Source organism: Mauremys reevesii, linkage group 3 (assembly GCF_016161935.1).
Source record: "Mauremys reevesii isolate NIE-2019 linkage group 3, ASM1616193v1, whole genome shotgun sequence".
Lineage (NCBI taxonomy): Eukaryota > Metazoa > Chordata > Testudines > Geoemydidae > Mauremys > Mauremys reevesii.
In genome coordinates this window covers 207,956,653-207,983,062 of record NC_052625.1, presented here as the reverse complement: position 1 = coordinate 207,983,062, position 26,410 = coordinate 207,956,653, and the positions used below count along the sequence as shown (strand labels likewise).

Genomic DNA, 26,410 nt, shown 5'->3' with positions numbered 1-26,410 from the left:
AGGTTCTAGCCCTCCCATTTGCTCTTTTGGTAAGGTGCCCACTCCTTTCCTTTTACCTGTGGGCTTGTTAACCCTTTACGGGTAAAGCAAGCAGAGAACAACCACCAAGAGGGATTGCACAGCCAACTGGCTGGCTGGGTGTCCACAAAAGGAAGCTGTCTGTCACCTGTTTAGATACTTTTCTAACATGTTTCTAAAGGTTGAATGTGGGTCAATTAGCCTGCAAGCTGCTTAACCCTTTCTGGCCATGTGTCAGAATGGGTCTACCAGTCCTTTGTTCAAAGCTTCAGTTTGTAGAGAAGTTGCTCCAGTGGTGAGAAGCAGGATTGACGAGAAAATGGAGAAGAGGCAGTTGCCTTTTGGATCATTTGTCAGGTGGCTTGTACTTCCTTTGTCCCAAACACAAGCTCACAGCACATGGGCATGGAAAAGCGCTTGGAGTCCCTAGTCCAGAGGCATATCCCTACATGTCCTGCTGACTCATAGCTAAGGCTACGATTTAATCGTGGGTATTTTTAGTACAAGTCATGGACGGGTCACGGGCAAGAAACAAAAAAATCACAGCCTATGACCTGTCCATGACTTATACCATAAATATCCTGATTGAATCTTGGGGGCGAAGCCCGAGGGGCCTGCAGCACCAGCTGTGGGGTGGGGGAGAAGCCCTTGGGGGGCCCTGCTGCTGCTCCAACCTCCACCAGGGGGAAGCCCTGTGGGGGAGGGTGGCGGGGAAAAGCCTCATGGGGCTCACTGCCGCTCTAGTCGCCGCTGCAGGGGGAAGCCCCGTTGGGGTCCACTGCTGCTTCAGCTGCCACGTGGAGGGAGCCCCGGGGGCCAGCAGCAGCTCTCGCTGCCACTGGGCGGGGAGCCCCGGGGGGCCAGCCGCTGCTCTGGCCGCCCCCAGACTGCTGACAGCAGCCACTGAGCTGTGGCTGCTCACCGGGCCAGCCACATCGGCCACAGCTCATGCGGTCCCTGGAGCCAGCCGCTCAGGCACCCCAGTGGTCAGCCACACCAGCTGCTGCAGAAGTCACGGAGGTAGCAGGACGTCATGGAATCCGGACTTCACCGACCTCGGTGACAGACACGGAGCCCTAGTCATAGCCCCTGCCTTCTCTCAGTGGATTCATTGTACAGATGATTGCCCTTGATGGGCCATTAAGCAGGCTAGGTAGTGCTGATGCCAATCTGTCTGGGGGTGTTACCCAGATACACAGCACAAGTATATCACACCTAGTTATAACTCATACAAAGATGATACATACATATAAATAAGAGTATCATATTTGACAAATTATAAAGTTTCCACTGATACCTTATGTGGCATATCTTGTATGACTTATTGTAATTTTGTAATATTGGTATCCATAATATTATAAATGGTCACCCATACTCCATACAACGTCACAAATGGGCCCAATCCAGGCTCCTCCGTGGGGATTCTCATCTCAGTCCCACTGAGGATTCTGGTGCTGTCCTGTTAATATCTGCTCCAGGCTTCCTGTGCCAATAGCTCTGTGTTGAATTGGAGTGGCATTGCCGCCTGTGGGGCAGGAAGCCTTCTGGCTTGGCTGAGAGCTCTAACTTCTCTTTCCCTGACAGAGCGCAGTGACCTGTTTGCTGTGGCCAGCAGAGAACATCATTGTCTTTGGACTCGCCGAGGGGAAGGTAGAGAAGCCTAATGCTGTCACTGAGTTATGGGCCCCGGGCACTGCTCAGCAGTGAAGGGATTATACTGGTGACTTGCTCTACTGCACCAATTCCCCGTGAGTCTCTCATGCCACGCTGCACAGTCGTGAGAGTGAGTTATTCATCCACTACAGCTTCCACTCCTCCCCCACAACCCACCAGAGACCACGGCGCTCCATGCGATCTCTTACCTTGCTGCTTGGCCTAAAGGTGCCAGCCCAGCATAGATGAGAGCTCTCCCTCGTTCTGTTTAAAAGCCATCTTGTGAATCCTTGTTTATGACATGAGGATGGAGACTGCATTGACCAGTGTCCTTCTCTCCCTCAGGTTCGTTTAGCAAATACAAAGACCAACAAGTCCTCCACCATTTATGGCACAGATTCTTTTGTGGTCTCATTAACCTCCAAGTGAGTATGGTGCTGCTGCAGGCTCCCGCTGCCCCAGTTCAGTCTCCTGACCCAGCTGCTGGCTCTGAAGAGGCCTCCTTAGTGCTGATGGGGCAGCTTCATAGGCTCCATTATAAAGATAAATAAGCCTAGAGCCCCACTCCCTTGGGGTTCCCGGCTTCTGTGTGTTTTACCAATAATACAGTAACATTGCATTATCGAGACATGCCAGCTGGTCACTATACTCTTCCTTTCCCACCTTACCCTCCCCGTGTCAGTCTGTCTGCTTTGTCTTTACAGAGACTTTGAGCTCTCTGGGGCAGGATCCAGACCTGCTTGATGTGTGTGCCATCGGGCAGATTGTGGGCACTATCAAGAAGTAACTAAGGAGAAACAGTGGGCTACTATTGACTCCTGCAACCCCATGAGAATCAGATCAGCTGGGGATGGGAGGGAAAAGTGGGACTATGAGTGCTGCTGTGACTCTATGCCGACTTGTCCTGGTGTCTCTTGACAGTGTGTCTGGGAAGGGGATCCTGTCTGGCCATGCAGATGGAACCATTGTGCGCTACTTCTTTGATGACGAAGGCTCAGGTGAATCACAGGTACTGAATGGCTCTTTGGAAAAGACTCCCTCTTGCACACATCCTTCCTCCCCAGTCACACCAGGCCTGGAGAGTAACTGGGACCTGTGGAAGGGAGGGCAGGTCAGAGGAGGGGCAGCAGATTGCTCTCATCACTGCGTGGCTAATGGAGCACTGATTAAATCATGGAAGGGTGTCTAGATCTAGAATTTGTGTGGATAGGGGAATTACCCCAGTGCCTGTGAGACCCGAGGCTATCCACATCTCCATGGGGCTCTGGGAGCACCCTGGTGCCCAGGAGAGCAGTGCTCAAGTTGTGAGAGCTGTGGGGTATGTGTATTGCCTTCTTCCCACTGCCCCCTGTTGTATTCTTCATAGTTACACCAACAGATTTTAACAGGAGATTTCCATTTGTAACGATCACCTTGGGTTTCCTCCTGAGAAGGCTTGAGACCAAACAGTCCCAAGCCAAGCTTTTCAAGTTATCCATAGTGGACAAGAAGGTGGAAGAGTACTCTTTATTCCAGCTGTCACTCACAGCAGCATTTTAATTGCAGTAACAGGAAGAGTAAGTGAACAGCTTTAGTGGCTGATCCTCCTTCACAACGTGCCACAGGGGCAAAGTCGTCTGGTGTCCTCATCCCAAATTCTTGCTGGATGTGGTGTCTGAGTGCCACCTAGCCAGACCATCTTCCAATGGTCTTCCCAAAACCTCATTCTGATCGTGGAATGCTGGACCCCATGGCCTTGGTCAGGGGAAAGGGAATGCCATTTCCACTCAGCCCTTCCCTCCCTGGCTGGAGTAGGTTGTGCATATATGTTACCCAGGGTCTTAGAGATCACTCTGCCAGGGCGAAGGTGTACTGTGTCCACGCTGTGTCATACTGACAATAGCATCTCATTGTTTCCTGTTGGTCTGTCTCTACCTAGGTATTGTCTCTTGGCTTACATTAGCTGTTGACATTTAAATTGTCAACAGTAGAGTTCAGAGTTAACACACCTTAAGGTGATGGGGCAGCTCATTCCTCTCAGAGCTCTGGTTTCAGGCTGTTTCTTTGGCAACTTTGACAGTCAGCACTAGAAACCCTCTAGAACAGGGGTCGGCAATCCCTTTGGCACATGTGCTGATTTTGCCTGGCAAGCGACTGCCAGCTGGGGTCCTGGCTGCCGGCCCCGCTCAGCCTGCTGTTGGCTGAGTGAACAGAACCCCAGGCCAGCAGGAGGCTGAGCGGGGCCGGCGGCCAGGACCCCAGACTGGGGGCAGGCGCGCCCCCGGCTTACCCCTCACCGCGCTTGGGTTCTGCGGCTCCCAGGAGTCTGAGCCGCTGGGGCGCAGGGCCCTGAGCCTGCTGCGGGAGGGGCAGCGGTGGCGGCTCACACTTCCGGGAGCCGCAGGGCCCGAGTGTGGCGAGGGAGGAGCCGGGGGGCGCACGAGGGCCGCCGCCAGCATGCAGGAGCTGCAGCCCCCCGGCTCCCCCCTCACCACTCTCGGGTTCTGCAGCTCCTGGAAGGTGAGCCACCGCTGCCCCTCCCGCAGCTCTCCCCCCCCCCCCCGCCCCGCCCGCTGCCTCAGCACTCTGCGGGGGAGGGGCTGTGCGCACAGCAGCCCGGCAGCGTGTTTTGCCTCCACGTGGAGCCAGCATCTGACCGGCATGGCCATGGTAAGGGGAGTCCCAGGGGACAGTTAGGGAGCAGGGGGAGGGTTGGATGGGTCGGGAGTTCTGAGGGTCCTGTCAGGGGGCGGGGAGTGGTTGGATGGGGCGTGGGAGTCTGGGGGTCTGTCTGGGAGCGGGGGTGTGGATAAGGGTTGGGGTAGTCAGGGGACAGGTAGGGGGCAGGGTCCTAGGGGGGCAGTTAGGGTGGTGTGGGGTCTCAGAAGGGGAAGTCAGGGGACAAGGAGCAGGGAGGCTTAGGTAGGGGGTGGGGTTCTGGGGGGAAGTTAGGGGCAGGGGTCCCAGGAGCAGGCAGTCAGGGGACAAGGAGCGGGGGGGTTGGGGGTTCTGACGGGGGCAGTCGGGGTGGGAAGTGGGAGGGAGTGGATGAGGGCAGGGCTCTCCCCTCTTTTTTGATTGTTGAAATATGGTAACCCTAGGCGAGGGGGAAGCCGGGGGACGCATGGCGGCTGGCGCCTGCATACATCCACTGCAGCCTGCGGGAGCCCCCAGTGGGGAGCGCTGGGCTGCAGCCTGGGCAGGAGGGGCAGGAGGGGTGCGGCTGCCCCCGCTAGCGGCGCTGCCCCCCTGCACCATGCTGGCTTCTCCATGGCTGGGGCTCGCTGCTGCCGCAAGCAGGACGCTCTGGCTCTCCGGTGCCTCTGGAAGGCAGCTCCTCCCTGCCAAGCTCTGCAGCAGCCAAAGCCCAGCAAAGCCAGTGAGTGGACTCAGGGCAGGAGCCACCGGGGTTGGGTGGGGAGGGCTCATGGGGGGGGGGTGTGCTGTGCACCCTCCAGGGGAGTTCAGGGGGCGAGGAGGGGCAAACCTGGTCTGGGAAGCAGCCCCTGGGCACAGCTGGCCCCTGGGCAGGCTGGCCCCTGGGGTCTATAAAGGCTCATTGGGATTTGCTCCTCAATGAACCGATGTGCGGAGAGGGGCAAGGTGGAAGTTTTGCCTAGGGCGCAAAATATCCTTGCACCGGCCCTGCCCCAGGGGGTGCGTGCACCCCAGGTTAAGAACCACTGCACTAAACTGATAAGATCTGTATTTTAATTTAATTTTAAATGAAGCTTCTTAAACATTTTAAAAAACTTGTTTACTTTACATGCAACAATAGTTTATAGACTTATAGAGAGAGACCTTCTAAAAGGTTTAAAATGTATTACCGGCACGCAAACCCTTAAATTAGAGTGAGTAAATGAAGACTCAGCACACCACGTCTGAAAGGTTGCCGACCGCTGGTCTAGAAACATACTTTTTAAACAAGCTCACAGGGAGCTTTGTACCTGGTCTGCTCAGTCTGCTGCCGGTGCTGCTGCTCTGTTCAGGACTTTCTGTTTTGTTTATTGTAGGGTAAATTGGTGACGCACCCCTGCCCTCCATATGCCCTCACCTGGGCTTCCAGCAGTATCGTGGCTGCAGGCTGCGATAAGAAGATTATAGCTTATGGAAAGGAAGGCCACATAATTCAAACCTTTGATTATAGCCGGGACCCTTTGGAGAAGGAGTTCACCACAGCAGTCACTAGCCCTGGGGGCCAGTCAGTTGTCATTGGCAGCTATGACAGGTATGGTGCCTAATGGCTGGCCTTTCCTTTAGAATGGCCTTCCTCGCCTGCAGCTTGTATGTTTTCAAGTTCACTGCTTCATCTCTTCCCACAGGCTGAGGGTGTTGAACTGGAGCCCCCGCAGGAGTGCCTGGGAGGAAGCCAAACCCAAAGAAATCGCACACCTTTATACTATCACAGCCTTAGCATGGAAGAGGGATGGCTCGAGGCTCTGTGCGGTGCGTACCATGAAGTGATAGCCTCAAGCCTCCGCCAGAGCCACCCTGAGGTGTCCTGGAGTGACAGTGCTGCCTGCTGCATGGCGGAGTCTGATCTGTGTCCCTACAGTCAACAAGACATGGCACTGGGAGGGCCAGCCAGAGACCAAGGGGGAGGGATGGGACCTAGAAACACAAGGAGGAGGGGTGGGATCTAAGGTGGGAAAGAAGTTGCTGCAGTCTGGTATGTGATGAGTCATGAGAGTTTGAGAAATGGCACAAGGGGTGGTTTAGCGGCAGCAGCAAGATTCCTTCCTCCAGGGAAAATACCAGAAGGGGTTTGGCCTGGCCTTCCCAAATGCAGTGTGCCCTCTGTCTCCCCATAGCACCTGGCGGGGTGGGGAGGAGCTGAACTGGCATTAACCCCTTGTATTCCAGGGACCAGAGAGTGCCCATGTCTCTGCCTTGGGGATTCTGTTCGAAATTATCCCAGGCTGAAAGTCCCCATGGCAAAAGATGTGCCCTACTAGGCTGTTCCTTGTAAGACCTTGGTCTTTCAAACAAACCTGGTCTCATTCTGTGATAAGATTAGAAGTTTGGTTGCTAAGGATAACTGAGTCGGTGTAATATACTGAGACTATGGAAAGGCATTTGGCTTAGTACTGCATGACATTCGATGTAAAAAATGACTACATGTTAATGAATTGAGAACTGACTGACAGACCTCACACAGTAGTTGTCAGTGGGGAATCCATCATTAAATGGCGGTGTTTCAAGCGGGATTCCACAGGGATCGTACTAGGCCTGACACTAATCTACATTTTCTTCAATGATTTGACAGTAGATATAAAATCACTGCTGATCAAATTTGTGGTGACACAAAGTTTGGTGGAATGGTAAATAACTGAGGACAGGGCAGTCATATAGAGCAATCTGGATAGCTTGTAAGCTGGGCCCATTCAACCAAATTTGTTTTTAATGCAGCCAAATAGAAGGTCAGACATCTAGGAAGAAGGAATGTAGGCCATACCTATAGAATAGAGGCTCTGTCCTGGAAAGCAGTGACTCTGAAAGGGATCATATTGGACAGACAGCTCAACATGAGCGCCCAGAGTAACGTGCTAGCGAAAAACTCTAATGTGATCCTTGGATAGATAAGCAGGGGAGTAGTGAGTATGAGTCGGGAGGAGGTTTTACCTGTGCATACGTCATTGGTGAGCCCAGTACTGGAATACTCATGCAGTTCTGATGTCCACTTTTTAAGAAGGATGTTGAAAAATTGGAGAGGGTGCAGAAAAGAGCCACAACGATTATTCTAGGGCTGGAGCAAATGTCTTACAGTGAGAGAGCTTCATCTGTTTAGTTTATCGAAAAGAAGCCTGAGGAGTGACTTGATTACAGTATCTAAGGACCTTCACTTGCTGCACTCTACCTGCCTTGTGTTTGCTCCCCAGGGCACCCTTTGTGGAGGGGTGGAGCAGTTTGATTGCTGCCTGCGCAGGAGCATTTACAAGAATAAATTTGAAATGACATATGTGGGGCCGAGCCAGGTAAGCAGATTATAGGCTGTGTGAAGTAGGTGTCTGAGTGAAGCTGTGATAATCAGTCACCTGGCATGCTTGGAGTCCTCAGTACTGTCAGCTACTCTCCTGTCTCACCCAGGTCTGCCTCCCCAGCCCGCTCCCGGTCCCCAGACCCTCCTGGAGACTCCCTCCAGTCTGCTGTGACGGGTCTCATAAGCTCTCACAGCTGGGCTCCTGCTTACACCCATCCCCGATAAAACATTAGCTTTGTTTAAAAAATTCTGTTCAAAAGAGTTAACAGTGCCATTGGGATTCAGCAAAATGCTTAAACAATTCCACTGGCTTGGAAAGCCTTGTGCCTTCTAAAACACCCAAATATTAAAAAGTCTGGAAACGGAATCCAGCCTCTCTCCTTGCCCTCCTGCCCACCCCGCACCAAACTTTAGCCTCTAAAATTTGGAAAATATACACAGAAGTCAACACAGTGCATTACCAGGCAAGGGTAAAATCCCATTGCTAGCCAAGGGATCCATCTCGGTCAGTTTGCTGGGAAACGTTTATGTTTTTGCATATTTTAGGAACAAGATTCAGTGTGGGTGTGTGGTGGAGGGCAGCTGGGATGACAGACCTGGCATCAGTTCCTGGATCTAACGTAGGCTCATTGTGTGCCCTTGTTCAAGGCACTCAGTCTCCTTGTGCCATAGCTCCCCATGGGTACAATGGGGTGGGGGGTAATGCTCCCTTTCCTGCAGGGGTGCTGTGTTTGTGAGGGGCTGGGGCATAGAACTACCTAGACAGATAGACATGTACCTTGTGTTGTGCTCCTGTAGGGGGCAGCGAGCTTCCTTACCTCTCACCCCACTCTCTCCAGGTCATTGTGAAGAACCTCTCCACAGGAACCCGAGTGGTGCTGAAATCCCACTATGGCTATGAGATTGATGAGGTGAAGATTTTGGGGAAGGAGAGGTACCTTGTGGCCCATACCTCAGATACACTGCTGCTGGGGGATCTGAACTCCAACAAGCTCAGTGAGGTACTGGAAATCGCTGCAGGACTGTGGGGTTGACCTGGTGTCTCTGGATTCCCAGGCAGACTCATTGGTGGGGACTGGTTAGCTGAGAGAATTGGTAGTGGGATCTGGGGCCTGTTCTGTTAATTTAGATGGAATAAATGGGCTAAGCATTTGAAATGTAAAGTATTAGATAAAGCTTTCATTTTAAGGCCAGGTGAAATGCCCCATAGGGTTCATCCCCTCGCAGTGCCCTTCCCAAACCTGGGTCAAGGGCTTTGTGCTCAGCAGCCAAGTCTGAACTTCTTGTCTCCATTGCAGCTCCTGCTGACATCAGTTCCCAGCTTCGGTAGCATCCTCAGGGGAAGGGATGCCGTATGTATGGCCCCCAGCAACAGTGCTAAACTGGGCTGGGAACAACAGCACCTGTTCAGGAACCTGAGCCTGTGACACTGCGGCTCGGGAGCCAGAGCAGGCGTTGGCTGGAGTTAATCTCCAGGTTTATCTCTCCGGTGCACAGTATTCCTCTCACACGTCCAGCCAAACTTGTTTCTAATAAGGAATCAGGTCTTGGTGTGGTCAGTTGACTCTCCTGTTTATCTTGCCTGTGCTCCTTGAAGCTAGACTGAAAGCTGCTGCTTGGAGGAGGAAGGACCAACTGCAGCCGCTTTCTCTGGCTGGCTGGGTTTGCTGCCTCAGTCTGTTTACTGCCCTTTGACATCACTACAACTATTCTGTTGTTAATTATTTTCAGTTGCCAAAAGTGTGCTGGGCACCTCACAGGGTACCTCTACACTGCAGCTGAAAGCTGTAATTCTTAGCTCTGGTAGATATCATGCGTTAGCTCTGCTCAAGCTAGCACACTGAAAATAGCAGTGTGACCACAGTGGCACAGGCAGCAGCTTTGGGTTGCCGCTGAGAAGCTAGTGAATGGGAATTACAGCTCCTAGCTGCAGCGTAGATGTAGCCAGAGAGACGGGAAAGGCACCTTCCGGCACAGAAGGGAGACAAATCTGTAGTCAGCATGACCCACTTCAAGTGAGAGCTTAAACAGCGAGGTGAGGAGAGGGCAGGCAGAGGTTCTGTCCCTTCTCCTCCTTTCTCCTGAACTTCAGCTCCACTGAATTCTACAGAGGCGTTTAACTGAGGCCAGGAAGGTAGCTTGGGGAGTGTTCCATGCATGGGGGCAGCATGGAGGAAGGCACAGAGAGGAGGCCTGTGAGAGAAGGAGAGGAAGGGATAGACAGGCTGTGTCATTGGTGGAGGGAATGTGAAAGGAGCCCAGGTCCAAGGTGCAGGCTGGAGCCCTGGGAGCAAAGGCAGAGAGCTCAAATTTGACGCCAGCTCAGTGGGGAGCCAGTGATGGGGGTGGGGGGTCTTATTACCTGGAAAAGTAGGAGGAATGGCAGTGCAAACTGCTCGCTGGCTGTGCAGGCACCTGAAGTGTTGGGAGGTGAACTCTTGTGCAGCATCCCTCGTTGTGCTGACTCCAGCTGTTTGCATGGAAGGCACCAGGCTTGTCTGTGCTGCTGCAGAGCGTGGAAGGAGGTTAGTTCCACAGAGCCAAATAGCAGTGAGATTTCAGAACCCAAGCCAGATGCAACAATCGAGATGAAGTCAGAGCTGACATGCTTTTGCTGCTTTGATCGCTAGCTGGAATCCCATCTTGCTGCCTCCAGATCCTGTGGTGCCTGCAGCTTGAGATTCCTGCAGTGCAGTGACAGCAGCAAAAGGACCACCAGTGCAGCGCTCATTCACTCCACACCCTTGTGTTGCAGGTGGCCTGGCAAGGATCCGGAGGGAACGAGAAGTTTTTCTTTGACAACGAGAACGTGAGTTGGATTGGGTGAAACTCTTCCCCCTCCTGGCTGAACACACTATTCACAAACTGCAAACATGAAGTCTGTCCCCTGGGGTGGCCCATTTCTTTGCCATGCCTCATTCTGTCCACCCAACTCATGCAGCCTGTGGCCTGCTCCCTACCCTGCCCATGTTTCAGGGAGCAGAACAAACCTTTGGTATGAGAGCTTCATACGCAGTGTTTCCACAACAGAAGGGTGGAAACACTGCCCTGGCAGCAGAGGGCTAGGGCAGAGGAGGAGGACACTTGGAGGAAATTAGACGTACAGAGAGCAGACATGTGACACTGCGGGGAATCCTGCTTCACCTGGCAGGGCTGAGAGGCTTGGAGGAGTTGGCTTACTAGCCTACAGCCTGGCTCCTACAGCACAAGAAACCTCAGCCCGTTGGTACTGATTAGTGGCAGTCACAGCAGTGAGACCAAGGATGGAATGAGCTCCAGAGTCTGAGCTCTCCTCCTGGCCCGAGAGGGTGAATCCAGGTCAGGGTGCAGGGCATCTCTTTCACCAACACAGGTACTACCTGTGCTCCTCCACTGAGACCTTCCTCTCACACTGCCTGCTGTAGGAGTCCTGTCTTCTGTCTCCCTATAGGTCTGCATGATCTTCAATGCCGGAGAGCTGACTATAGTGGAATATGGAAGCAATGAAATTCTGGGATCTGTCCGCACAGAGTTTATGAACCCTCATCTCATCAGGTAAGTGTCGCACCACCACAGGCACTGCCTTGAGATGGCATGGGACTGATCGGGGGCCATCACATCCCAGATTGTCCCCATTGCATGGGTCCTAGCCCTGAGACACAATGAGACCCATGTTGTTCCTGGATGGTCTCTGAGGCTTAGCCTGCACTTAAAAGTTAGGTTGAGGTGGATACATTGGTCAGATGTGAAAAATCTTACGTCTCTGACTGACATAGCTTTGCCGACTTAAGTCTCAGTGTAAGTGCATGTGCGTCAGCAGAAGAATGTTTCTGTCCACGTACCTACCATCATTTGGGGAGGTGGTATTTCTACACCTATGGAGAAACCCCTTCTGTTGGTGTAGGCTATGTCTACACTGCAGGGCTAGGCTGCCATAGTCTCTGTAGTGTAGACACCCTCATTAAATCTGCTGCCTGTGGATACTGTTATGGCTAATGGGTGCACAGTAGTTATAGGAGGACAGAAGTACATTTGTCATATGCACTTTTGTGCATGACTCTGGTGTTCCTCTTTCGGAAGAGGGACCCCTAACCCACACCTGGAGGCCAGCTGGTCTGACTGGCACTAAATGGAAGGTCTCAATGCCACTGAGTCTTGCTCTATCCCTAAAAAAATCTGTTCTTCACTTCTCTCTCCTTCGCAACTGGCCTCTTGTTGAATATTGAAAGGCCATTGCAGAGAAACTAAATGAATTCTTTGCATCAGTCTTCATGGTTGAAGATGTGAGGGAGATTCCCAAACCTGAGCCATTCTTCTTAGGTGACAAATATGAGGAACTGTCCCAGATTGAGGTGTCAGTAGAGGAGGTTTTGGAACAAACTGATAAATTGAACAGTAATAAGTCACCAGGACCAGATGGTATCACCCAAGAGTTCGGAAGGAACTCAAGTGAAATTGCAGAACTCCTAACTGTAGTTTGTAAACTATCATTTAAATCAGCTTCTGTACCAAATGACTGGAGGATAGCTAATGTGATGCTAATTTTTAAAAAGGGCTCCAGAGGTGATCCTGGCAATTATAGGCCAGTAAGCCTGACTTCAGTACCAGGCAAACTGGTTGAAACTATAGTAAAGAGCAAAATTGTCAAGATGACGCATAGGTGAACATAATTTGTTGGGGAAGAATCAACATGGTTTTGTTAAGGGAAATCATGCCTCACCAATCTACTAGAATTCCTTGAGGGGGTCAGCAAGCATGTGGACCAGGGGGATCCAGTGGATATAGTGTACTTATATTTTCAGAAAGCCTTTGACAAGGTCCCTCACCAAAGGCGCTTAAGCAGAGTAAGCTGTCATGGGATAAGAGGGAAGGTTCTCTCATTGATTGGTAACTGGCTAAAAGATAGGAAACAAAGGGTAGGAATAAATGGCCAATTTTTAGAATGGAGAGAGGTAAATAGTGGTGTCTCCCAGGGATATGTATGGGGACTAGTACTATTTAACATTCATAAATGATCTGAAAAAAGGGGTAAACAGTGAGGTGGAAAAATTTGCAGATGATACAAACTACTCAAGATAGTTAAGTCCAAAGCAGACTGCGAAGAGCTACAAAGGCATTCACAAGACTGGGTGACTGGGCAACAAAATTGCAGGTGAAATTCAATGTTGCTAAATGCAAAGTAATGCACATTGGAAAACACAATCCCAACTATACATATAAAATGATGGGGTCTAAGTTAGCTGTTACCCTAAGATCTCTCTCTTGAGTGATATGTCTACACTACGAAATTAGGTCGATTTAATAGAAATTGATTTTTTAGAAATCGATTTGATACAGTCAATTGTGTGTGTCCCCACTAAGTGCATTAAGTCGGCGGTGTGCGTCCACAGTACCGAGGCTAGCGTCGACTTTCGGAGTGTTGCACTGTGGTAGCTATCCCACAGTTCCCGTAGTCTCCGCCACCCATTGGAATTCTGGGTTGAGTTCCCAATGCCTGATGGGGCAAAAACATTGTCGCGGGTGGTTCTGGGTCATCAGGTGGTTCATGTCATCAGGCCCCCCTCCCTCCCGCCATGAAAGCAACGACAAAAAATTGTTTCTTGCATTTTTTCCTGGGTTACCCGTGCAGACGACATACCATGGCAAGCATGGAGCCTGCTCAGCTCACTGTCACTGTATGTCTCCTTGGTGCTGCTGGCAGACGCGGTACTGCAGTGCTACACAGCAGCATCCCCTTGCCTTGCGGATGGCAGATGGTGCAATATGACTGCTAACAGTCATTGTTGCCCCGTGGGTGCTCCTGGCCGACCTCGGTTAAGTTGGTTGGGGGCGCCTGGGCAGACATGGTGCTCCTGGCCGGCCTCGGTGAGGTTGGTTGGGGGGGCCTGGACAAAAATGGGAATGACTCTAGGTCATTCTCTTCTTTAAGTTTCGTCTAATGGAGATTCAGTCCTGCCTGGAATATCATGCCAGCTGGAGGGTTCTGCCTCAGGCTGCTCTCCCAGTTGGCAGCACCGTGCCGTCGCACCTACCCCAGCCCACCCCTTGCTTCCATGGCTCATGAAGCCTAGACAGTAGTAAGGAGCAGTTCAACTATAGGCTGAGCAAGTGCAGAATGGTGGTAGAATGCCCATTTGGACGTTTAAAAGCTCGCTAGTGCAGTTTACTGACTCGGTTAGACCTCAGTGAAACCAGTATTCCCATCCTTATTACTGCTTGCTGTGTGCGCCACAATATCTGTGAGAGTAAGGGGGAGACGTTTATGGTGGGGTGGGAGGTTGAGGCAAATGGCCTGGCCACTGATTACGCACAGCCAGACACCAGGGTGGTTAGAAGAGCACAGCAGGGCGCGCTGTGCATCAGAGAAGCTTTGAAAACCAGTTTCATGACTGGCCAGGCTACAGTGTGAAAGTCCTGTTTGTTTCTCCTTGATGAAAACCCACCCCCTTGGTTCACTCTACTTCCCTGTAAACCAACTGCCCTCCCCTCCCCCCTTTAATCTCCACTTGCAGAGGCAATAAAGTCATTGTTTCAAATTCATGCATTCTTTATTAATTCGACACAAATGAGGGGATAACTGCCAAGGTAGCCCGGGAGGGGTGGGGGAGGAGGGAAGCACAGGGGTCGGGTAGTTGTAGGGGCACACCCTAGAATGTCATGCAGCTCGTCATAGAAGCGGCATGTCTGGGGCTCAGACCCGGAGCGGCCGTTTGCCTCTCTGGTTCTTTGATAGGCTTGCCTGAGCTCCTTAAGTTTCATGCACACTGCTGCGGGTCCCTGTTATAACCTCTGTCCTTCATGCCCTTGGAGATTTTTTTCAAATATTCCAGCATTTCGTCTTTAGGAATGGAGTTTGGATAGCATGGATTCGTCTCCCCATACAGCGATCAGATCCCGTACCTCCCGTGTGGTCCACGGTGGAGCTCTTTTGCGATTCTGGGACTCCATGGTCACCTGTGCTGATGAGCTCTGGATGGTCAGCTGTGCTGATCAGCTCGCCACGCTGGCCAAACAGGAAATTAAATTCAAAAGTTCGCGGGGCTTTTCCTGTCTACCTGGCCAGTGCATCTGAGTTGAGAGTGCTGTCCAAAGCGGTCACAATAGAGCATTCTGGGATAGCTCCCGGAGGCCAATACCGTCGAATTGCGTCCACACTACCCCAAATTCGACCCACAAGGGTCGATTTCAGCGCTAATCCCCTCATCGGGGAGGAGTACAGAAATCGATTTTAAGAGCCCTTTAAGTCGACAAAAATGGCTTAGTCGTGTGGACGGGTGAAGGGTTAAATCGATCTAACACTGCTAAATTCGACCTAAACTCATAGTGTAGACCAGGGCTTAGAGTCATCATGGATAGTTCTCTGAAAACATCCGCTCAATGTGCAGTGGCAGTCAAAAAAGTGAACAGAATGTTGGGCATCATTAAGAAAGGGATAGATAATAAGACAGAAAATATCATATTGCCTCTATATAAATCCATGGGACGCCCACATCTTGAATACTGTGTGCAAATGTGATTGCCCCACAATATTTGAATTAGAAAACGTTCAGAAAATGGCAACAAAAATGATTAGGGGTATGGAATAGTTTCATATGAGGAGAGATTAATAAGATGTCAAGTATCAGAGGGGTAGCCATGTTAGTCTGGATCTGTAAAAGCAGCAAAGAGTCTTGTGGCACCTTATAGACTAACAGACGTTTTGGAGCATGAGCTTTCGTGGGTGAATACCCACTTCGTCGGATGCATGACGAATAAGATGGTGACTTTTCAGCTTGGAAAAGGGATGACTAAGGGGGGGTATGATAGCGGTCTAAAAAACGTGACTGGTGTGGCAAAAATAAATAAGGAAGTGTTATTTACTCCTCCTCATAACCCAAGAACTAGGGGTCACCAAACAAAATTAATAGGCAGCAGGTTTAAAACAAACAAAAGGAGAACTTGGAATGGTCTTGAATGCTTACTGAAGAGGTTTTGGAACAAATTGATACATTAAGTAGCAATAAGTCACCAGTAGCAAACGATGTTCACCTGAGAGTTCGGATGTGAAATTGCAGAATTACCAACTATGGTACAGGAGTACTTGTGGCACCTTAAAGACTAACAAATTTATTTTAGCATGAGCTTTCGTGAGCTACAGCTCACTTCTTCGGATGCATAGAATGGAACACACAGACAGGAGATATTTATACATACAGAGAACATGAAAAGGTGGAAGTATTCATAACAACAGGAAAAGTCTAATCAATTGAGATGAGCTATCATCAGCAGGAGGAAAAAAACCTTTTTGAAGTGATAATTAAGATGGCCCATAGAAGGTGTGAGGAGAACTTAACATAGGGAAATGTTAAGTTCTCCTCACACCTTCTATGGGCCATCTTAATTATCACTTCAAAAAGGTTTTTTTCCTCCTGCTGATGATAGCTCATCTCAATTGATTAGACTTTTCCTGTTGTTATGCATACTTCCACCTTTTCATGTTCTCTGTATGTATAAATATCTCCTGTCTGTGTGTTCCATTCTATGCATCCGAAGAAGTGAGCTGTAGCTCACGAAAGCCCATGCTAAAATAAATTTGTTAGTCTTTAAGGTGCCACAAGTACTCCTGTTCTTTTTGCGGATACAGACTAACACGGCTGCTACTCTGAAACCTGCAACTATGGTATGTAACATATCGCTTAAATCAGCCTCTGTACCAGCTGACTGGTGGATAGCTAATGTGATGCCAATTTTTTAAAAAAGTATCCACGGTGATCCTGCAATTACAGGCTGGCAAGCCTAACTTCAGTACCAGGCAATCTCTTGTTACTCAGAACTCTGAGACCAGGTCCCTGCTTCCTTGCCTGGTTGTTGCTACCCAGCATGGTTCCTGCTTCCTTGCTCTGACCCCAGTTGTTGACTCTGGCTTTGATCCTTCGTGTGACTTGACTTAACTCTTGATGTGACCATGACCTCAATGCTACCCATGGCTCCAACCACTGTGTCAGACTCAGACAGCCCCTGTTATGGGTCCTGAGAGTATAAATCAGATGCTAGGAATTTAGGAAGTTGATAAAGGAAGAAAGGGACACAAGAAGAAATCTATGGCCAGCAGAGTTAAGGACAATAAGGAGTTTTTAAGTATATTAAGAACAAAAGGAATGCTAACAATGGTATTGGTCCATTACTAGATAGAAATGGTAGAATTGTTCATTGATTTATAGATTCTAAGACTAGAAGAGACCATTGGGATCATCTAGTCTGACCTCCTGTATAACACAGGCCAGAGAAGTTCCCCCAAACTATTCCTAGAGCAGATCTTTTAGAACAACTTCCAATCCTGAGTGTACATTTAACAGTAATTAACCATTGGAACAGTTTACCAGGGGGTCGTGATTCTCCATCACTGACAATTTTTGAGTCAAGATTGGATGTTTTTCTAAAAGATCTGCTCTAGGAATTATTTCGGGGCAGTTCTCTGGCTTGTGTTATACAGAGGGTCAGATTAGGTGGTGAAAATGGCCACTGCTGGCCTTGGAATCTAGGAATCTATTAATTTGCTCTCATTTTTGTGCTTGGAGCCTATTTGGGATAATTTGTGGCGTACCAGCCTGGGAGTCTGGCCCCTGCACCTCCCAGAAGCTGTCTGTAATGTGCAGATGCTCCCAAGTGGATGGTGGTGTGAGGCTCCTGGCTCCTGCTCCATTCGCTTCCACTGCCTTCATGTGTTGCTGAGCCTGTGCTATAAGGACTGAGAACCCTGCACACACAATGTGATGAAATGAGAATTACCTGTGACAGTTTTATGAATTCTATGCGTGCCTCAGTTTCCCTCTGTCCTTTGCATTATTATCCCAGGGAGGAAAAAGGGTTAAGTCTCTTCCTAGGGGCAGCTCAGGACATGAGGTGAGGATATTACCTTGTCTGGGATCCAGTGAATGAGGTGGTTGTGGAACTGGCTGGACCCTGCTGAGTGGAGAATCCAAAAGAGACAATGGAAAGCTCCAATGACCAGAACATTGACAGCTAGCAAACAGTGACACAGAGCAAAGAATTTTTTGAGACATGACCAGCAAGGGATAAAGAGTGGGATTCTGGAGGAGGCTGGCTGCTCTCCTCTGGGAGTGACTGAGGAGTGAGAAAGGGACCGGGCCTGAGATGGAATCCACTACGACTAGGCTGGTGGGCTGCTCTGGCTTGACCAGAATGGATGATCTTTAACCTTCATTTCTGAATGCTAACCTCAGGCCTTCCAGTGCTGTGTTCCAGTTGCCTAATAAGTCCTACTCTGTTTTGAAAGGCTGGTTTGATGTCACCACAAATACTGGGTAGGGAGCATTAGTCCCTGAACAGCGAACAAGTCTCTATCTCAGCTGGATTGCTGAGCAGAGGTCCCAGTGTGAAGCAGGAATTCTGGAGTCCTGGGGCTCAATCTCAGAGGCAGTGAGGCTGTGTAGCCTAACCTGAAGGAAGTGTGAGACCCATGGGGAGTCTGGCACACGGATGGGGTTCCTCCAAAAGACTGTTTAAGCTGGGCATAGGACTTATCCCACGGATCCATGATACAAGGTGTTTCAGAGGCAGAATTTCAGGGACCTAAGTAACTGTCCCTTCTATGTAGAGACGCGCCAATCTGCAGGGACTGAGGGCTATACGGTACCCCATGGGACCTGATGGATAGGCTGGGGTGGTTGTGGGGATGGAGAGCCACAGGTCAGGAGGTGTGGTTCCGCGGGTGGAGGGGGACACAAGGGGTGGTTCTGGGGGAGGATGGGAGATGCCTCAGGTGGTTTGGTAAGTGCACAGCATTGTCAGTCATTCTTCACTCTTCTCCATTACAGCGTTCGCATCAATGAGAGAAGGCAAAGAGGGATGGAGGAGAACAAGAGACTGGCATATCTTATCGACATCAAAACTATAGCAGCAGGTGAATGGTGACCGTTTTCCTCCCTGCCCCGTCTACAGTCACATTTCTTCCGGGAGGCGAATCATTAGAGTCAAGTTGCACTCATGTCTGGCTGGGAGGCTGCCCTGCTCACGGGTGTGTTACATGTCTGGTGAGGATGGTGGGTCTCTGGGGCAGCGCCATGTCTCCTGTCTGTGTGTGCGGCCATCAGTCATCAGAACTGTATTGCTGCAGGCACTGTCAGGGCACAGACTCCTCGAGCTGATGAGACGGGCATTAGTGCTGCCAGGTGAAGCTCCCAGAGTTGGGAGGTATCAGCACGTTCTGCCCCGATGCCTTAGGTATGCGATGTCATGGTGCAGTTTCCATGGGACCCCATCTCATCCGGCATTGCAGGACTTGAGTTCTGGATGCTCAGGTTGAACAGTGTGCAGAGAACAATGGAGTAGGGCAAGAATGATTTGCAGTCTGGAATGCCTGCCGTGCAGTGAGAGTAAAGAAGTGGTTTATTTAGCTTAATAAAGAGAAGGTTAAGAGGTGACTTGATCATGGTCTAGAAGTACTCACCTGGGGAAGAGATTTCTCATAGCAGAGACTCTTTAGTGTAGCAAACAGATGTTTGGAAGTTGAAACTAGGGCCGGCTCCAGGTTTTTTGCTGTCCCAAGCAACAACAAAAAAAGCAGGGGGGGATGAAGTGCTGCTGCCAAAGCAAAAAAAAAAAAAAAAAAAGAGTGTTGCCCCTTGAAAAGTGCCGCCCCAAGCACATGCTTGGAACGCTGGTGCCTGGAGCTGGCCCTGGTTGAAACTAGACGAAGATTGGAAACAAGGTGCACATTTATACAGTGAGGGCAATTAACCATTGGCACAACATACCAGGTAGTGTGGCAGATTCCCCAGCACTTGGAGTCTTTACATTGGGACTGCGCATCTTTCTAAAAAATCTGCTGCAGCTCCTCCAGCAGTTATACATTCAGTGCAGGAATCGCTGGGTGAGGTTATCTGGCCTGTGCTGTGCAGCTCAGACTCGATGTTCATAATGGTCTCTGGCAGCCTTAAATAGTGAATAAGAACAGAAGAGAGAATTGCTGTCTGTCACCATCATGAACAATAATGTTCCCTCCTTCCTGCCATTGCTCCCCAGCCCCCTGCTGGCCATGTGGTCAGTTACAGGTCGTTCCTGAGTGGTAGGTGGCAGGGATGCACAATTCCCCTGCACCCTGGACTACATAGAACAAGGGTGTAAATCCTGTCCTCAGCTCCTCTCTGCCAGCTGCAGTACCATCGGGTACGCTCGAAATCGTTCTTAGGTAGCATAATTAATCGAAAACATTTTAGGCTCATGTCAGTTCATGGGTTGGGAGGGTTTGTATTGAGGTTTTGCTGTGTTTGGATTTTTTGGGCCAGGCCCAGGATGGCGGATCTGCCCCAGAGATTGCAGCTGAAGAAATGTTCCTCTTCCCCACAATTATCTGTCTTTGGTGGGAATGAAAAGTGCCTTCCTGCCTCAAGGAGGGGTTTGGGCCGAGGGATACAATGCCTGTAAGGCTTTCTCTAAAGATAAGAAGGACTGAAGGACTCTGCTCCAGGAGTGGCTCCTGCAAGAGGCTCTGGGGGGACCACCTCCCAAAAAGCTTTCCCCAGGCATGAGTAGCATGACCCCTAAGCCTCCCGTGGTGCCAAACCCTGAGGCTAAAGCCCAGACAGAAAGGGCTTGTCCTCATGTAAATGCACTCCGCATATGGATTTTATCTGGATAACAAGAATATCCAGCGATAAAGCAGGTAACGTTAATGTTGGCAGGGCGGTAAAACCCTCTGCTTCAGGGTGTCTCTAACAATTGGGGCTGGGATGAAAGTTTCATGAGGAGCAGTTTTAATAGATTTTTAAAGGCCAGAGGGAACCATTCGATCATCTAGTCTGATCTTCTGTACATCACAGGCGGCTGATTTTCACCCATTTACCCCTGTATTGAGCCTAGTAACTTTTGTGTTTGGCTAAAGCATCTTCCAGAAAGGCAGCCAGTCTGGATTTGAAAATTTCAAGAGATGAATAATCCACCACATCCCTTGGTAGTTTGCTCCAGTGATTAATCAACCACAATGATAAAATATTGTGCCTTATTTCTAATTTACATTTGTCTGACTTCAGTTTCCAGCCATTGGTTCGTGTTCTGTCTTTCTCCACTGGACTAAAGAGCCCTTCAGTATTAGTATTTTCTCCCCAGGAAGGTCCTTAGACACTAATTCAAGTCACCTTTCAGTCTTCTTTTTGCTAAACTAAACAGATTGAGCTCTTTAAATCTCAAGGTTATCCTCGGTTTTCCTCCATGTGGGTATCGTGCACCTGGGGGATTTGGCCCCTGTGTCACTAGTCTCTTTAGAGAGCAGAGCTGACAATAGACGTGGGTCTACTTCTTGGCTTAAGAAGGCAAAAGTTCCTGCAGGGATCCCTTGGCTTCCATGTCTGTGTTTCTGGGAACACAAGTTCTGCTTGATGTGGCTTCCAACTCGCTCATCAGTGGAACCAGGGGCACAGTGCCTACCAGTGTCCCCTCTGCTTTACCTCTGGGCGGGATGGCATTGATGACAATGCCAGGGCATGCCGGGACTTAGTGGACAGAATGGCAGCAGGCCAGGACGTTTGCCCAGGAAGCCACACAGACTGACATCCAGGATCTACAGGAGAAAGAGAGAAAAGGGTCTCACTGTGAGTGTCAATCTGGCCATGAGTTGTTGTCTCTGCAACTCTCGCATTGAAGTCACCAAGGAGGAAAAGTTGCTTAGTTGATGGTATTCTTTTGATAACTCGTTAAATGTATCCTCCTCGGGACTAGATCTGAGTGTTGGTGCATAAGCGCTAATGATGTTCACAGAGCCTGTGGCTGTCTGAAGTTTAAGTGAGATGATGCGCCCTCACTTCCCAATGGGTGTTTCTAGGAGCTTTACCCATTTGTTTCTCATAGCGAAACCGACACCACGCAGACAATTTTCTTCACTGCTTTTACCTTGCCAAAAATGATGTAATTGGCCTCTTGGACAGAGCCAGCATCTGCAAGTCTCATTTCCATGAGTGCTGCAATGTCAGCATTGACTTTATACAGCTCACGGTCTATCAAAGCTGACTGCTGTGTGCTGCTTGTGTATTGTAGGTTGTCATCATTGGTTAATACCGGACATATGGTCCCGACATTTAGCTTCCAAGGCAGAAAGTTCTTGGTTCCTTATTTTTGCCAGGTGCAAGATTTCCATCTGCCTTTCAACTTTTGGTCTAGCCCCATGCACCCTGGGAGGTGGACAGACCGTGGTGGGTCAGCACCTAACTGTCTGGGGGCTGCCCGGCTTTGTGGCGAGCGATGGCTGACCAGTGGAATGCAGTGGTTCCTCCCACCAATCAAGTGAGAGCTTATAACCCGTAACTGCCACCTTCTGTGTTGTGTCCATGCTGCAAGCAAGGATGGAGTGTTCTCTCCATGTGATCTTGCTGCAATAGCCTGAACAGTTGATATGGAGGCGCTGCTTTGCCCATGTGTCAGCGTCCCCCTCTCGATTTCACTGGTTTGGACCAAAGGAAGGACGGGAGTAAATACATTTGGAACTAGCTGTGCTGCAGGAGTTGCCAGTGCAGAGGAGATCCTCCATTTGCCTGCCTTTCTGTGCTCCATTTCTAGATTGGGCCCTTCAGCTGAGGCTACTAACCAATCTGTCCTGCATGGATGCCCTTGGCAGAAACACAGTGAATTTGCTCATCCGCCTTTTGATGGCATTTCCTCCATCAGGGATTCCGCCACTCTCCTCAGACGCTTGTCTGGCAGAAGCTGTTGGCACTTCCTGAGATTTCTGGGTCAATTAACCGCTGCTCAGCACTCAGCGTTGACCAGTACAGGTTGTACCACTTATGGTCATAGCGGTAGCAGGTTTTCAATTCTGATCTGACAGATAAGAACTCTCATAAGATTTTTAAAACGTGACAAAGAGTCCTGTGGCACCTTATAGACTAACAGAAGTATTGGCGCATAAGCTTTCGTGGGTGAATAAGATTTTAGTTATTTTCCACACTGCTGCATGTGACAGAATAGCCGTGTCCATAAATGAGGGGTTACTGCAACCAGCTCAAACCTCATGTTGATGCCAATGATGATTGAGAGAGCTGATAGGGAATACCAAGTTCCCACTAAAGACTTAGAGATGTTTTATGCCCGTCTGGCACACAATTCACTGCTGCTCGAGAGCTCACAAAGCAGCAATCTTACAGCAAACTATTCTGGACAAGCTCATGGCACAGAAATCAGTGCTCCCAATGAGGATTTCTAACTATAGGGCTCTCCTATCTAGATATGATTATGTCTGTTGTCAATCAAATGTTTAAATCTTTAAATCAAGTAGCTTCAGAAATCTCAATATGAAATGTGGAATGTTATTAATGAAGGACTTTGCAGAACAGCTTTACAGACAGCTGGAGATACAGTTAACACGGGCGTCTGTTCAGGTGCTACAGCATTAGTCATGAGAAGAGCTTCATGGTTTCAGTCCTCTGGTTTCCCATGTGAAGTTCAGGATACATTCTGAGGGAACAGGTTTATTCAGTTTCAAGACTGATGACTCCTTCCATACTGTGAAGGCTTCAAGAGCTACCTTAAAGACACTGAGAATTTATACTTCACAAACCAGAAAGCCGTTGGCTAGGTCTCTCACCAATGGATCCTAAGCAAAGTAAGCTGCCGTGGGATAAGCGGAAAGGTCCTTTCATGGATCTATAACTGGTTAAAAGATAGGAAACAAAAAGTAGGACTAAACGGTCAGTTTTCACTGTGAAGAGAGGTAAACAGTGGGGTCCCCCAAGGATCTATACAGGAACTAGTGCTGTTGAACGTATTCATAAATTATCTGGAAAAGGGGGTGAACGGTGAGGTAGCAAAAATTTTAGATACAAAATTACTCAAGATAGTAAACACAGCAAACTGTGAAGAGTTACAAAGGGATCTCACTAAACTGGAAGACTGGGCAAGAAAGTGGCAGCTGAAATTCAATGTTGATAAATCCAAAGTAGTGCACCCTGGAGAAAATAATCCCAACTATACATACAAAAAGTTGGGGTCTAAATTAGCTGTTACCACTCAAATTGATTTTATAGTCATCAGTGGATAGTTCTCTCAAAACATCTGCTCACTGTGCAGTGGCAGTCAAATAAAATAACAGGAATTGTTAGGAAAGGGGTCAATAAGACAACAGAAAATATCATAATGCCATTATATAAATCCATTCTATACTACACTTTGAATACCGTGTGCAGTTCTGGTCACCCCACTCCAAAAAAGATATGTTAGAATTGGAAAAAGTGCAGAGAAGGGCAACAACAACGATTAGGGTTATGGAGCAGCTTCCATATGAGGAGAGATTTAAAAAGACTGGAACCGTTCATCTTAGAAATGAAATGCCTGAGCAGGGATATGATAGAGGTCTATAAATCATGAATGGTGTAGAGGAAGTGAATAGGGAAGTGTTATACAAGAACCAGGGGTCACCCAGTGAAATTAATAGGCAGCAGGTTTAAAATAAACAAAAGAATGTTCTTCTTCACACAACACACAGTCAAATTGTGGATCTTGTTTCCAGGGGATGTTGTGAGGGCCAAAAGTGTAACTGGGTTCAAAAAAGAATTAGGTAAGTTCATAGAGAATAGGTCCATCAGTAGCTATTAGCCAAGATGATAGGCAAGGTGGGTGAGGTTATATCTTTTGTTGGACCCACTTCTGCTGGTGAAAGAGACAAGCTTTTGAGCATACACAGAGCTCTTCTTTAGCCAAGATGGTCATGGATGCAACCCCATGTTTTGGATGTCCCTAAACCTCCAACTGCCAGAAGCGGGAACTAAACTCATAGACTTTAAGATCAGAAGGGACCATTATGATCATCTAGTCTGACCTCCTGCACAACGCAGGCCACAGAATCTCACCCACCCACTCCTGTAACAAACCCCTAATCTACGTCTGAGTTATTGAAGTCCTCAAACTGTGGTTTGAAGACCTCAAGCTGCAGAGAATCCTCCAGCAAGTGACCCATGCCCCATGCTGCAGAGGAAAGCGAAAAACCTCCAGGGCCTCTGCCAATCTGCCCTGGAGGAAAATTCCTTCCCGACCCCAAATATGGCGATCAGTTAAACTCTGAGCATGTGGGCAAGACTCACCAGCCAGCACCCAGGAAAGAATTCTCTATAGTAACTCAGATCCCCACCCATCTAACATCCCATCACAGACCACTGGGCATACTTACCTGCTGATAATCAAAGATCAATTGCTAAATTAATTGCCAAAATTAGGCTATCCCATCATCCCATCCCCTCCATAAATTTATCAAGCTTAGTCTTAAAGCCAGATATGTCTTTTGCCCCCACTACTCCCCTTGGAAGGCTGTTCCAGAACTTCACTCCTCTAATGGTTTGAAACCTTCATCTAATTTCAAGTCTAAACTTCCTAGTGTCCAGTTTATATCCATTTGTTCTTGTGTCCACATTGGTACTAAGCTTAAATAATTCCTCTCCCTCCCTGATATTAATCCCTCTGATATATTTATAAAGAGCAATCATATCCCCCCTCAACCTTCTTTTGGTTAGGCTAAGCAAGCCAAGCTCTTTGAGTCTCCTTTCATAAGACAGGTTTTCCATTCCTCGGATCATCCTAGTAGCCCGTCTCTGAACCTGTTCCAGTTTGAATTCATCCTTCTTAAACATGGGAGACCAGAACTGCACACAGTATTCCAGATGAGGTCTCACCAGTGCCTTGTATAATGGTACTAACACCTCCTTATCTTTGCTGGAAATACCTCGCCTGATGCATCCTAAAACTGCATTAGCTTTTTTAACGGCCATATCACATTGGTGGCTCATAGTCATCCTGTGATCAACCAATACTCTGAGGTCCTTCTCCTCCTTTGTTACTTCCATCTAATGCGTCCCCAATTTATAACTAAAATTCTTGTTATTAATCCCTAAATACATGACCTTGCACTTTTCACTATTAAATTTCATCCTATTACTATTACTCCAGTTTACAAGGTCATCCAGATCTTCTTGTATGATATCCCGGTCCTTCTCTGTGTTAGCAATACCTCCCACAGGGGATGACTCACTCGAAAATGCCCTGTTCTATTCATTCCCTCTGGAGCATCTGGTACTGGCCACTGTCCGAAGACAGGATATTGGGCTAGGTGGAGCATTAGTCTGACCCAGTATGGCCATTCTTATGCTCAATATCTGCCTATCATCCTAAGAAGATGGTTGGGTTTAATATATTTTCTCATCCTATTTCTAAAAGATTCCTTTAGGGTCTGGTTAAAGTATTTCCACCTATGAAGGATCCCTAGAGATCTGAATATTTTATTGTCTAGTTTAATGAAAACTCGATTTAAGACTTTAGCTACCCCTCCGTTAAACCTTCCATCCATGGAAACAGTATTTTTGCATATAGCATGAGTGAAATTAATGCTTTGATGTCAGGTCCTCTGTCATAACAGATAGTTAAGGGTTAACAAGCTCAGTAACCTGATGAACACCTGACCAGAGGACCAACAAGGAACACAGAGATTTGAAATTATCTTGTCCCCTGATTGGTCCATCCTCCCTATATGATATTTCATAGAGGTAAAGTTTCATTAAGCCCTCATCCAAGTTTTCTGCCTAAGATTGTGTCCGAATTTCATGTTGACCAGGCAGTTAATTTACCAATACCTTGTCCAAAACCTGATGCTGATAAAATGGAAAGGACTCTGCACTCTGTAGCTGTAGCTAGAGCTTTATTTCACCTTTTATCTGAGCAGAACTTTTTTTTTAGTAGTTGTTCCATATTATTTGGCATATGCTGAGGGAGTTAAAGAGAAACCGATTTCCTCTCAAACACTTTCAAGTTGGATTTCAAGATGTATTA

General features: G+C 48.7%; 1 protein-coding gene across 2 annotated transcripts in view; it reads left to right on the top strand.

Moving 5' to 3' along the window:
- Window positions 1-26,410, top strand: part of IFT172 (intraflagellar transport 172) — a 119,045-nt gene that overhangs the window by 16,391 nt on the left and 76,244 nt on the right. For both annotated transcript variants that reach the window (XM_039531272.1, XM_039531271.1), the window contains exons 5-14: window positions 1,603-1,668; window positions 2,017-2,096; window positions 2,593-2,680; window positions 5,664-5,878; window positions 5,973-6,096; window positions 7,530-7,625; window positions 8,470-8,631; window positions 10,386-10,439; window positions 11,061-11,164; window positions 18,427-18,512. In XM_039531272.1, coding sequence (XP_039387206.1) covers window positions 1,603-1,668; window positions 2,017-2,096; window positions 2,593-2,680; window positions 5,664-5,878; window positions 5,973-6,096; window positions 7,530-7,625; window positions 8,470-8,631; window positions 10,386-10,439; window positions 11,061-11,164; window positions 18,427-18,512 — 1,075 coding nt within the window. The remainder of the gene's footprint in view (window positions 1-1,602; window positions 1,669-2,016; window positions 2,097-2,592; window positions 2,681-5,663; window positions 5,879-5,972; window positions 6,097-7,529; window positions 7,626-8,469; window positions 8,632-10,385; window positions 10,440-11,060; window positions 11,165-18,426; window positions 18,513-26,410) is intronic.